This window comes from Aspergillus aculeatinus, assembly GCF_003184765.1.
Source record: "Aspergillus aculeatinus CBS 121060 unplaced genomic scaffold BO66scaffold_33, whole genome shotgun sequence".
Taxonomy (NCBI): Eukaryota; Fungi; Ascomycota; class Eurotiomycetes; order Eurotiales; family Aspergillaceae; genus Aspergillus; species Aspergillus aculeatinus.
Genome location: NW_020291502.1, coordinates 64,231 through 76,687, shown reverse-complemented (window position 1 = coordinate 76,687; position 12,457 = coordinate 64,231). Strand labels below are relative to the sequence as shown.

At 53.0% G+C, this 12,457-nt stretch overlaps 5 protein-coding genes across 5 annotated transcripts in view; 2 read left to right on the top strand and 3 right to left on the bottom strand.

The window, feature by feature from the left end:
- The window catches only part of BO66DRAFT_429782 (uncharacterized protein), a gene marked incomplete at its 5' end in the record, with an annotated part of 1,686 nt that extends 1,196 nt beyond the window's left edge, over nucleotides 1-490 (bottom strand). Inside the window, one exon of the mRNA XM_025650482.1 lies at nucleotides 43-490. Within this exon, the coding sequence (XP_025502430.1) occupies nucleotides 43-490 (448 nt within the window). The remainder of the gene's footprint in view (nucleotides 1-42) is intronic.
- A 574-nt stretch (nucleotides 491-1,064) lies between these two features.
- BO66DRAFT_472536 (putative ubiquitin-protein ligase (Asi3)) lies at nucleotides 1,065-4,548 on the bottom strand. Its single transcript, XM_025652956.1, has 2 exons — nucleotides 3,829-4,548; nucleotides 1,065-3,762 (listed from the first exon to the last, which is right to left on the bottom strand). The coding sequence occupies exons 1-2, from the start codon at nucleotides 4,267-4,269 to the stop codon at nucleotides 1,309-1,311; spliced, it is 2,895 nt and encodes a 964-aa protein (XP_025502429.1). The 5' UTR covers nucleotides 4,270-4,548; the 3' UTR covers nucleotides 1,065-1,308.
- A 714-nt stretch (nucleotides 4,549-5,262) lies between these two features.
- On the top strand, nucleotides 5,263-8,209 carry BO66DRAFT_421411 (putative sterol glucosyltransferase; the record flags this gene model as incomplete). The annotated part of the gene is made up of 7 exons (XM_025649953.1): nucleotides 5,263-5,389; nucleotides 5,455-6,151; nucleotides 6,206-6,363; nucleotides 6,421-6,784; nucleotides 6,843-7,193; nucleotides 7,278-7,912; nucleotides 7,985-8,209. 7 exons carry the CDS (start codon nucleotides 5,263-5,265, stop codon nucleotides 8,185-8,187), a joined length of 2,535 nt encoding a protein of 844 aa, XP_025502428.1. The 3' UTR covers nucleotides 8,188-8,209.
- Nucleotides 8,210-8,734: 525 nt separating this feature from the next.
- Nucleotides 8,735-10,817, top strand: BO66DRAFT_352561 (acid sphingomyelinase; the record flags this gene model as incomplete). Its single annotated transcript, XM_025644779.1, has 4 exons — nucleotides 8,735-8,869; nucleotides 8,935-9,021; nucleotides 9,072-9,349; nucleotides 9,419-10,817. Coding segments are annotated over 4 exons (1,899 nt in total), but the record flags the coding sequence as incomplete, so codon positions are not given.
- Nucleotides 10,818-11,068: 251 nt separating this feature from the next.
- Nucleotides 11,069-12,299, bottom strand: BO66DRAFT_454879 (uncharacterized protein; the record flags this gene model as incomplete). Its single annotated transcript, XM_025652048.1, has 2 exons — nucleotides 11,069-12,163; nucleotides 12,217-12,299. The coding sequence occupies 2 exons, from the start codon at nucleotides 12,297-12,299 to the stop codon at nucleotides 11,110-11,112; spliced, it is 1,137 nt and encodes a 378-aa protein (XP_025502426.1). The 3' UTR covers nucleotides 11,069-11,109.
- Nucleotides 12,300-12,457: the final 158 nt, after the last annotated feature.

Sequence of the window (12,457 nt, the reverse complement as noted above, 5' to 3'; positions counted from 1 at the left end):
GGGGGGGGGGCTTGTAACACAGGGGAGAAGAGGAAGACTTACGTCCACGCTTGCACGCCTCAGTGTCGCTTGAACTGTTGCTGTGCATCCCACTGCGGACGCGATCGTAGCTCTCCTTCGTAGACCCGGACTCGTTCTCGATAGACACAGTCTCATCCAGAGACATGGTCGCGTCCCCATCCTCAGAGTCGCTCGAAGTCTGGGCCTCAGAGACCCCGGGCCCGGCGCTCTCACTGCCGGTCTGGTCCTGGTCCTCGACCTCGTCCTCCATGTCGGTGATGGGAGGCCACAGACGCATCCGCTGGCCGCGGCGCACAGGCTGCGTGTGGATGAGGGTCTGCGCGCCCTCCTCTTCGGACGAGGAATAACTCGAAGACATGGTGTCGGCGTCGGAGATATAGCCGTCTGAGCCAGTGGTGGAGAAGTAGGAGGAGGTTGGAGATGGAGTGTATCCAGGGCCACGCCCGAACAGAAAGGGGAATAAACACATCGTAAATATCGTCTTGTCGCGCGATTGTAATGTGCAGTCGTGAGGTTTGGTAAGAATCGGAACTGATTTCGCGTAACGAAATCACTGCTGGACAGTCTAAGGCATTCAGAACGATCGATGAGCGCGGCACGATTTCAGACTTGCTTGCTTGCTGGGCTCACTTACTTGCTCAGACTGTGTCTGTGAGTGTATATCTTGGTTCTGCACGCCAGAGACGGTGAGGTGAAGCCTGAAGGCTACGGTGACAGGTAGAGATCAAAAGGCTTACGACGAGGGGAAGAAGATGAGAACAACAGGCTCAGGTGACAAGTTGATCGATATGAGCATACAAACAGCACCTGTATGCTCGAAAGCGGTGAGACCAAAAGAAACAAAGCCAATGGGTTTTTTCAGAACACCTCAGAGTCAGCATGGCATTTGTTGGTTGTTCTCCTACATGGTGCACACCGTAGGGCGGCATAGCGGGTTCTTGTGGACTGGAAATCATGACAGCAGACCTTTTCGGGTGAGTCTGATTTTATATTGCCTCTCCACCTTCAAAGGCATGTTCAGAGAATGAAGTGCTGAATGGGCGATTATATTCATTTATCTAGCGCGTGGGAGTGAATGGTCAAGGAACCCGAAAGAATGCTTGATGCAATTCTACCATTTATTCTGGTGAGCGAAAATGAAACGACGATATCCCGAACGCCGTGGTTAAAGGCAACCTGTTATGCATATAGTAACAAAGAAGGCTCAGAAATAGGAGAGGAGAAACAGCGTCCGCCAAGACAGTATGGCTGCAGACACAACTCGAGAGAAACAGACCTGGAGTGAACCTATGGCACCCACAGCCGGACAAACCCTCCAACTTCACGACGGCAAGTCACACAGCTGCCAAAATTGTTCATCGCCAGGCTCACCCGACAATCCTCGCAGATACACAAACACCGACAGGGCCATGTTATAATAGACCGCGGGCTGGTCTGGCAGATGACACACGGCGGTCCGCTGGGACCAAGACCTGATGCTCCCGACTCCCACGTCTGTTCATTTGATGGGGACTTGGTCAATGACTCCGATCTTTGGGAGAGGATGAGCTTCTCCAGGATTTCAGTCTCCTCCTCTGGTGTAGGTTTCCGCTTCTCGTCACCAGAGCTCTGCTGGTTTAGCCGTGAGAAACGCGAGGTAAGCAGAACTTGGGCCCTGTCGCGCTCGACCTGTTGCTGGAACTGGCGACGAGTCATGATCCGACCTTCACGGCCCGCAGCAAGGTGTGCCGCCAGTATACGAGCTTCCTGTCTGCTTTCCTGGTCGCGAGGATCCAGTAAACGGGCAAAGGAGCCAAGATCAACGAGTGTTTCCTGCACAGGAGTGTCTTCACGAGACAAACGACCAGGGTACGGGTCTTCTTGTGTGGGAGTCCGGCGTCCATCCGACTCATAAGCTTCCCAGTCAGAGTCGCTGGTTGTTGCCATTGACACAACGCTGGTTGTGTCGTCCCAGTCTTCAGCAGAGGGCACATAATCAGGACTTTGATCTTGGTTGCCCCATGCACCTCCAGCTCTCCACCAGTCATATAATTTCTCGTCAAGCCGCCGTTCGTCCGACTCTCCCCAACGGCTAGCATCGACGCTCTCCCGCCGACGCATCTCGGATTCCACATCAAACTCGGAGTTGGCAGGTACTTTGAGCACCCCATCCTCCGACATTATCCAGAAGTCTAGCTTCTCGAGATTGTTCTTCCTTCCCCGATGCTTCTTCTTCCGCTGCCTCCGAACCAACGATTTGAGCCACTGCGGCCGCCTGTTGACACCAATCTTGCTCAGTAGCTTGTCAAAGCCATACGCGGTCCACCGGAGCAAGAAATGGAAGATGGCACGAAAGAACGCGAAAGATTGATAGCACCGAACAACGCCTCGAAATGCGCCGACACCTTCGGACTCATCGTGTGCTCTCGCGGACTGCGAGACGGTGGTCTCGATTTTCTTCTCCCGAGCATATCCAGATTCCCACTCCCACTCCGCAGTGGCTTCCATCTCAAGCTCCTGCAACTCCTCACTTTTCTGAAGGTCGCCGTATACAGAGTCACGCCCTTGCGCACCTGAGTATTTGCGTTGCATAAGCTCGATTTCAGCTAGCCTGTCCCTTTCCAGCCAAGTCATTCTTTGCGCGACTACTCCCCGTCCCTCATTCAAGAAGACTGCCTGCCTGGCAGCAGTTAAGGCTCCATAGCCGATTCTTAATGAGGTGGTGTAGAAGTCATCGTGACGGTTGAAGCGTATGCTCTGGATCTGGTTGGCACCCTGCATATTTTCATGCGCCAGCGAGAATCTCTCTTTCAAGGATAGGTTCTGAGGTGCGTCCATAGGTAGCGAGAAGGCAGTGATCACAAGAGCTAGGGCATAGATGAAGACGCAAATCAATATTCCCAGCAAGATGAAAAGATGGGGAACAAATCCAACAAGGCAGACTGTCGGTATCCTGAAGACCAGGCTTTCGGTGCCGGTTGATGTACCACCAAATGTGCCCCATGCGATGGCAGACATGAAACAAATCCCCCAGAAAGTCGTGTTAACGAGTCGATACTGACTCTGCTTGCCGAAAACATCAAGCAGATTGGATGTCAAACTATTACAGCAAGAGATCAAAGTGATGAGTAGCAACTCTGGAGAAACGTTCATTCGCTCCAAAGCTTGCGCCTTGCTCAGTGATTGAAGAACGGACTGACCGCCTTCTCCTTTGATTGCCTTCGCAGTACTCTGCTTGGACAGACCGAAGATACCAAGGCCGAGCGACTGACTTATTGTGGATTCTGCTTCGGCAAAGGCAAGCGAATGCTCGAAGATAGACATCCCTGCCTCTGTAACAACCGACCTTCCCTGCAATGCGCAACAAAGCGTTTCCACAAAGTGACTTATACACAGCCGGAGGAAGGCCGGCCACAGGAGCCGGAAGGAACCATATGATATGTCAGAGGCGTTGACAGGGCGGCCCATGTGTACTGCACTGCAAGACTGCTCATCCGTTTCCCAAGGGAGCAGTGCTGAGCTGAAAGTATAGAGAAAGCCGCCGTTTCCGGCATAATCAAAAAACAATCGCTTGTTCGGTTTTCCGTATCGAATCAGCGAGTAGTCCGGCGATGTCTGGCATCGGAGAGCACGAAGCAGGGCATGTATTTGAGCAACGAAGAGGACGATGGGTATTATGCGCAGGGCGAATCTCCTGCTCCAGTCTAATTGGAGTCGCCGTCGCGTGGATGCGTATATGGTGATTCTATTCAGGACAAGAGACTTGAAAAGGTCAGATGAACTGAATTGCCCAGAGCGACAAGAGACCAAAAGTGATGATGTACTTACTACTGTGAAACAAGCTAGTGACCACCGGCCGGTCAGATACGAAAAGAACCCACTGAACTTTACAACGGCTTGTACAATGTCGGAGAACTGGGGGAGGCTAGAGTCAGCCTGGGCGGCAGCGTCTGCTACGCTCTCTCGAACAACTTCCGCCGCGGCCTGCGTTGCAAGAACCACCGTATCGCCTTCCGAGCCCGGAGCCCGGGCTGAACCCCAGATGTGTGTCGCCATTTCTTGGAGTCCAGCCATCCTAGCAAACTGTTTTGGTACTATTGAGAACGCAAATGTCTCCACTTTTGAAAGACCCCGAAGAGGTAAAGAGAGGAGCTCGCGCGGTGAAGTAGACAACAGGGATGTGGCGGTGATCGGAGGAGACGTGTTTAAGGGTTGCGCGGATGATGTTGCCGTTGTCACTGCTGTGGTAGCTTCTGAGAGTATCGACATGATTGAGAAGCTGACTGTCCACAGTGAGACCGGACGATTCTCGACGTGGCTCTCACGGCGGTTTGGTCAGGAGTAAGCATGCGTGAGCGGGGAGTGCTTCACAGCTTACGGTGCCAAATGGGAGGGAGGAAGGTACGTAAAACAGTAAGAGAAACCAGAAGTCATTAGATCAGCCTCACAATATCAAAGAAGGCGGAGGACTGGCCTGGAGTCATCTTCTATTGTCACCATAGAGCATAGTAAGACCCCAGGCAATGAAATCTGGAGAATCAAGCGTAGTCTCCGGACTTCGTAATACGTACGTGGACAGCCGGCGGCATGTTGAGCCCAAGCCGCCGCCGCGGTCCAGTATCCGGCGCTAACCCAATTCAGGACAACGCACATGTCTGGAGTGACTGGACAGTCAGCACGTGCCACAGGAAATTACAGCAGGCTGGCAAGTAAGTGAGTGACAACAATCTGATAGATATTTGAATAACTTACCCATATGCATGAAATGTAGAATGTATCAGATTTGCTACTAGCGGTATCAACGCTGATCCTCCCAATCGTCCATTCTATGGATGGTCTGGTATTGTCTATACTCTCCGTGCCGCTGGCTCGCCATAGTACAGCTACAAACGACAAATTTACAGCAGAAAAACAGTGTCGAAAACATGTTTTAAATTGATAGCGTAGTGATCATCATCTAGTGAATCACCCCAGTCTACTCCGTAAAAAAAAGATTGAGTAACTATCTACTGACACTAATTAGCACTCCACAATTCATTAATTGGGCTGCCTTATACAAACTATTTTCTATGCCCCACAGTGGCTAGTCCAGAGGGGCATACCATACGAATACGAGGCGAGCTTCGACCATAGACCCTTTTTTAGTATGCAAACCTTGTTGATGACCCCAGCTCGGTTCCAACTACAAGTACGTCTATTTCCACCAGAACTGAGAGAAAATGAGCATCTTTCCACGGATCCTCACTTTCAAGACCTGCAAACATGTCAAAGCCCACCAAGGAGGACTTAAACAACACGAGGACACCTGACGAACATGGTCTGCCCCCGTATTCTCTCTATCCCGATGGCGTCGACAACAATCTGGCCAATGAGATAGGGGATGTTCAGGGTGAGTCTTTGCAGGACCATTACTTCCTCATATGCTCGTTTGACATGAGACTTATCTTGACCAAGCCGATGGACGCATCGATGTCGATCTCGACTCCGTGTTCGCCAAAACCCTCGCTCAAATCATCGAAGCTCAGCAAGAGGACATCCACAATCCGCCACCGGACTACTTCGACGAGCATTCAAGGCAGCCTGAACCGGTGATTTGCGACATTCAGCTCAACATTGTGATCCAAATAGTAGGTAGCCGCGGAGACGTTCAGCCGTTCATTGCGTTGGGAAATGAATTGCAGAGATACGGACATCGCGTCCGCATTGCCACTCATGATGTGTTTCGAACCTTTGTGACAGAGCACGGGCTGGAATTCTTTCCCATTGGGGGCAATCCGGCAGAACTGATGGCGTTTATGGTTAAGAATCCCGGATTGATCCCGCAAATGAAGAGCCTGCGTGCTGGCGAGGTGCAGAAGAAGAGGGCTATGGTGGCCGAGATGCTCGACGGCTGCTGGAGATCATGTATCGAGGACGACCCAGTCACACAGGTACCATTTGTGGCCGACGCCATTATTGCCAACCCGCCCAGCTTCGCCCATATACATTGTGCACAAGCTTTGAGTATTCCGGTTCATCTGATGTTCACCATGCCTTGGAGCAGCACGAGGGCTTTCCCGCATCCTCTTGCCAACCTTCGTGCTTCAGAAATGAATCCCACGACTGCTAATTGGGTGTCATATGGAATTGTAGAATGGCTGACCTGGCAAGGGTACGTGTTCTGAAAGAAAGTGGCTGAGATTCCGGCTAATAGTGCTCATTGTAGATTAGGGGACGTGATCAATCGATGGCGGGCTGGTATCGACCTGGATCCCATCCCACTGTCGGAGGGACCCAGCCTTGCAGAGACCTTGAAGATACCTTTCACATACTGCTGGTCCCCAGCGCTAGTACCTAAACCACGAGACTGGCCGAGTCACATTGGTACGTTTGACGGTCGGATGCAGTATACGCAGAACGAATTAATAACGCTCGGTACAGATATATGTGGATTCTTCTTCAGAGATACACCATCATACAGCCCGCCCAGGGAACTATTCGATTTCCTGCAGTCAGGCACAGCTCCCATCTATATCGGTTTCGGCAGTATTGTCGTTGATAACCCCCAGCAATTGACGAGGACCATCCTCGACGCCGTCAGAAGTCTTGGCATTCGTGCTATCATCTCACGTGGATGGAGTGATTTAGCAGGAGATTCGAACCAGAACATCTTCTACATTGATGATTGTCCGCATGAGTGGCTTTTTCAGCATGTTGCTGCAGTCGTACATCATGGTGGCGCGGGTACCACGGCATGTGGCCTTGCTCATGGGCGGCCAACCACTATTGTTCCTTTCTTTGGGGAGTGAGTCAACTCCGTTAGGATCTTTCAATCTACCATCACTAACACGATATCATCTCAGTCAACCTTTCTGGGGAAACATGGTAGCCCGTGCTGGCGCGGGTGCCAGACCCATTCCCTACTCACGCCTCGACTCGAAGAACCTGGCGGATGCCATACGACTTTGCCTCACACCGGAGGCAGCAGCAGCGGCTCAGCAAATTGCAACTAAGATGCGAGCCGAGTCTGGCGTCACTGCAGCTGTTCAATCATTCCATCGCCATCTGCCCTTAGAGCGAATGCGTTGCCATGTGATGCCTAATCACGCTGCTGTCTGGAAGTGTGTCAAATCGAAACGAAAAATCTATCTATCCAAGCCAGCTGCTCAAATCCTGATTGAAAAGTCGATGATCGACGCCAAAGACATTAGAAGGTCTGCTTATGCCTCCTAATATGCCTTGTAAATTCGAAGGTGATCTGCCGAGTTGTTGGTATGCTGACATTATTTTCGAACTAGCCATGAAATCAACCCAATCTTCATCGAGAATCGCCGCTGGGATCCCGTCACAGGCTTGATATCCGCCTCGACAAGTACAGGGTACGACATGCTCAAGTCGAGTGGTGGGATGCTCTACAAGCCATACAAGGAATACAAGCGCAGCCGCTCTCCTAGGCCCCCTTATGACCCCATAAATGGAAGCATGTCCTCCGCTACGAGCTCCACAGCATCATTTGCACACCTAAGCGTCGACGAAACCAGCTCTCGTGTTTCCAGAAGGAGCGGGAAAAGCAGGGAGATGCAACCAAGTTCGTTGGCCACCGCAGGCAACGTAGCGGGTGCAACCTTGAAGGAATTTGGCAAGTTTACCGGCTCTTACTTCAAAGGCGTGGTGGTGGACATCCCGCATGCCGCAGCAGAAGGGTTCCGCCAGGTCCCCCGGCTCTATGGAGAAGAACCGAAGAATTATGGCACAGTAAAAGATTGGAAATCAGGCGCTGTGATGGGTGGCCGAAATTTCGTGGATGGAATGGCAGATGGGTTCACGGGGTTCTTCACACAGCCCATCAAGGGAGCCAAAGAAGAAGGGGTACTGGGCGCTATGAAAGGGTTTGCTAAAGGTACTATCGGACTGGCGACAAAGGTTCCTTCTGGTAAGTTGCTCGCGCGCACGCCCTGATTACCCACTCGTACGATGGGGGAAAGCTGACTCGTTCTGGGCGTAGCTGGGATCGGACTGGTGGCATATCCATTCCATGGCATTGCCAAAACGGTCGAAGGACTCGCCAAGTCGAAAACCAAAAAGCTCATCGTCAATGCTCGTCTTCGAGATGGTCTGTATATCGTACAACGGGCTCAATTGACGCCGGAGCAAGAGGCGGAGGTGGTCCATAAATTTCAGGCTCTTGCGCGCGCGATGGTGGACTGAGGCCGATGCAGTTTTATCCCACACCTATAGCATTTTGATCATATATGCCATCTCGCGACACAAGTCAGGTTTGTGGTAGTGAAAGAGCTTGTGCATGACCTTCATCATCCGACAACAGGCTAAAGACCTCAAGCTCCGTTCAAGAGAATATTGATGTTCTAGCCCGAGGAGGAAGTCATCACCCGATTTGTGGTAGAAGCGAGTATCTTCAGCCGGGCATTGCTCCTAGCGCCCCGGCAAATAGATTAATCTCAATATCTTCAACTCCCTCCCGAACCGCTCTTGCCCAATCATTCTCGCGAATGTCTCGGCATGCTCGCTACTCTCAAAGCTTCATTTTACTCTTCACTCCACTCTGCTCGCCAACAAGGGTCAATCATTGCCCAATGCAAGAGAACGTGCCTGAACCGAGGACATTGAGGAGAATACAACTTGTGAACGCGCTCAATGCATGGGTTAATCGGGAGGCAATCAATCTGGTAGTTATAAAAGCTAGGTAAAGCCGCTCGCTCTCTGGACAAAGTCAAGCTTCATCCTCCCGTGCACCATGAAGATCTCTCAACTGCTTTGCTTTGCGGGTCTGCTTGGCGCCTCTGTCGCGTCAAGTGGACTGGACAAAAGATCAACAGTGAGCGAAATTCTGACAGATATCGAGGACGCTACGACATGTGCTGCGTGTGAGGTGAGCAAGCTTTTATCAGCGTTGCTTTCTGGTGGTCCTTAACATCAGGCTGATTTGGCCCCAAGGCCTTGCTGGTTGTTCTCCAAGCGCTTGCTCACTTGGGCAACGATGACTTCGTGGATGTCATCACTGAGGTTTGTATCTTGGCTAAGGTAGGCAAGTCTCCCATAGTCATCCAATGAGCTCTACTGATGTAGATAAGGTGGACGACGACGATGTTTGCGAGGGTGCAATCTCGCGCGAAGGACCTATTCTGGCTCACGATCTTCGTAACATGGACGTCCCTTCCAAGACGGCAGTTCTTTTTTGTACTACCATCTTTGGCCTCTGTGACTATCCGGCTGTGGCCGAATACAACGTCGAATTTCCTTCTGCTAAGCCAGCGAACGCGTCTCGGCCTGCCTCAAGTGGAGAGACCCCTCTGCAAATCGTCCACATCAGTGATATCCACGTCGATCTTTCTTATGAAACTGGTGCAAAGTATGTCCTTTAACCCCACGCCTCCTACCTCTTCACCCGACATTTATGCTGACCTTAATTTGGTTTTAGCTACAACTGTACCAAAAACATCTGCTGCCGCCCGTATACCGCTTCAGATGAGCCTGGATCGACGGACTATCCTGCAGGGGAGTATGGAAACCACAACTGCGACGCTCCTCTCACTTTGGAGGAAAGCATGTACGCAGCTATTCAAGAATTGGTCCCGGACGCCTCTTTCACGATCTTCACGGGTGACGTCGTCGAAGGCGCTGTGTGGCTGGTCAACGAGACTGAGGTAACCAATGATCTCAACGACGCCTACAAGACCCGAATGCCCAACTACCTCAACCTCGTCTACGGCGTCACCGGCAACCACGATACTGCGCCTGTAAATTCCTTCCCAACGTCGGACATCGACACTATAATCTCCAGCCAGTGGGCCTACGACACCCTGTCGGCCGATTGGAGCCAGTGGATTGGATCTACCGCTGCCAGCACTGCGGACGACTATGGCTCCTACTCGGTCAAGTACTCCGGTGGCAACCTCCGCATCATCTCCTTCAACACCAACTTCTACTACAAGGAGAACTTCTGGCTCTACGAGCAGACCATGCTGATCGACCCGAACGGCCAGCTCGCCTGGCTAGTCAGCGAACTGGCTGCGGCCGAGACGGCCGGAGAGCGCGTGTGGTTGATGGGCCACATGCCGATGGGCTCGGGCGACACCTTCCACGACGGCTCCAACTACTTCGACCAGATCATCCAGCGCTACGAGGCGACCATCGCCGCCGTCTTCTATGGTCACACCCACAAGGACGAGTTCGAGATCGCCTACTCGAACTACACCGACCAGACCGCCGCCACCGCGACCATGATGTCGTACATTGCGCCCGCGCTGACCCCGACCTCCGGCAACCCGACCTTCCGCGTCTACTCGGTCGACCCGGTCACCTTCGGCGTCCTCGACTTCACCGTCTACATCGCCAACATGTCCAGCCCCAGCTACCAGGAGAAGCCCGTCTGGGAGAAGTACTACGCCGTCAAGGAAACCTACGGCGCCCTCCTCGACCCGCCGGTCACCGACAGTGCCGCCGAGCTCACCCCGGCGTTCTGGCACAACGTCACCGCGCTCTTCGAGAGCGATGACGCCGTCTTCCAGGACTACTACGCCCGCAAGAGCCGCGGCTGGGACGTCTCCTCGTGCACCGGCGACTGCAAGACCGACGAGGTCTGCCAGCTGCGCGCCGCCGAGGCGCAGTACAACTGCGTCGAAATTACGCCCGGGATCAGCTTCAAGCGGAAGCGAGACACAAGCTCCAGCTCGTCGGCCGCGCAGGAGAGCCCGTGCGGTGAGTCGGTTGTCGGGAATATTTTCTCGAACTTCGACGGCGCGGTCGAGGCGTTGATCCAGGCTGCGCAGGCGAAGCTGGGGTCGAGCTTCATGAATACCACTGTTAACTCGACGGTCGTGTAGTGTGCTATGGCCATTTGGATCAGATTAACCATTACGCAAGTGATTAGTTAACGTGTCTGTGGTTGACTGAACCAACATGATAATGGCCTGGTAAGTTATATATAGCAGTAGTTTTATTATCTTTCATTTCACTCGAACTCCTTCTATTTGTGTACATCGGTACAATTTACGTCAATTCAAGGTCCAAAGTTCTACATTTTAGCTATTGCTACCTGTCATCGCGAACTATACTAAACGGATAACTTCCGGCATCTCCCAATCGTTGCCCAATTCCACTCACTACAGCTTAGGGACTTCCCGGGACTTCTGTTCTGTCAGAGCTCGTTGGCGACATTGGGGTTTTATCGATCTCCACCACTTCTTTATGCTCGACGTGGGGAACGTCATGTTCCAGCTCACCAGAACCTTTCGAGCGATGATATGTCCACGCATGACCCGTGAGCAACTCCAAGTCTCGCGCGATAGCGCCCTCCTCATCCGCCCAAGCAATAAGCTGTTTCCATGCATAGTCACTCTCGCGGGAGCTCCGATTCACACAGGATCTGAGGTCGACTAGAAACACTCGATAAAAGGGGGCGGTGCTCTCGTCGTCATCCTCATCCGGCTCCGTGATATAGCACACGTCAAAGTCCTTCAGACTGAGCCGATCCGTTCGCACGCCCCAATCCTGAATCGTCCGTATTATGTGCAGGACATCGTCGCAGGCGGTACCCCAGAGCCTCTCCGGCAACTTCTCACACAGATCGCAGAACGAGCACCCGTGAAGGATCTGCTGCAGATACCCATGGCACGTGCCCGTCTTGGTGAATCCCGCGTCGTCCGCGCTGACCTCCCACGTCGCCAGGACGCCGCCGTAGAACCGCGGGATGATCTTGCCCTCCAGCAGACGCAGGCGGTGCCAGACGGCCAATTCGTTCGCCAGGCTCCGCTGCACGAGCCCCTCGAGGTAGATCTCCTTGTGCGCGGGCGCCCAGCTCAGGTGCTGAAAGCGCGGGTTCTCGTTCTGCGAGAGGAGGTCCACCGCGATGTGGCTTTCCTGCTGGCAGAGGTATTTGTGGTAGTCCCGCTCGACCGCCGCCGCCCAGTGCGCGGCGGCGGTCTTCCGGCGGCCCAGCTTCTGGGTCCGGGCCTCGCCCGCGCAGCGTCGGTCGAACAGCTTCAGAAACATCGGCGACGTCATCTTCCCCAGCGGCGGGTCCACCTCGATCAGCAGCACACAGGCCATCTGGTTCTCGACTCCGTACACGTCGAGGACTCTGGCGTGCATGGCGGTGACCTGGTCGGCGCGGGGGCTGGTGGGGTGGAGTTTGATCTCTTGGCCTACATGATAAGGCAATTCGCTTGGCGGGGTCAGTTGTTTGTTTATGGTGAGTTAGGAAGAGAGGATGCTTACCTTGGCTCGGCGGGGTCCGGGGGGATATCGGGGTCAACCTTGGTTGGTGTGGGTTCCCTCTGGGTCGGGGTGTTGCTTGACATTGACATTGAATGAAGTGTTTCGGTAGACTGGGTTAAAACAAGCAGGGAGTGATGATTAATAAGAATAGGTTGATGAGGCGGGGTGCGAATGATTGAGGGTTTTGTCGGTCATTGAGGTGTCTCTCTTCTGGTTGTTGATGTTGTTGATAATTTTACTG

Bases quoted from the DNA above. Each gene is read 5' to 3' on its own strand.
- BO66DRAFT_472536 (XM_025652956.1), bottom strand. From the start codon at position 4,269: ATGTCGATACTCTCAGAAGCTACCACAGCAGTGACAACGGCAACATCA. The intron at 3,763-3,828 runs GTAAGTACATCA...GACCTTTTCAAG, and splicing joins CACTAGCTTGTTTCACAGTA to TCTCTTGTCCTGAATAGAAT.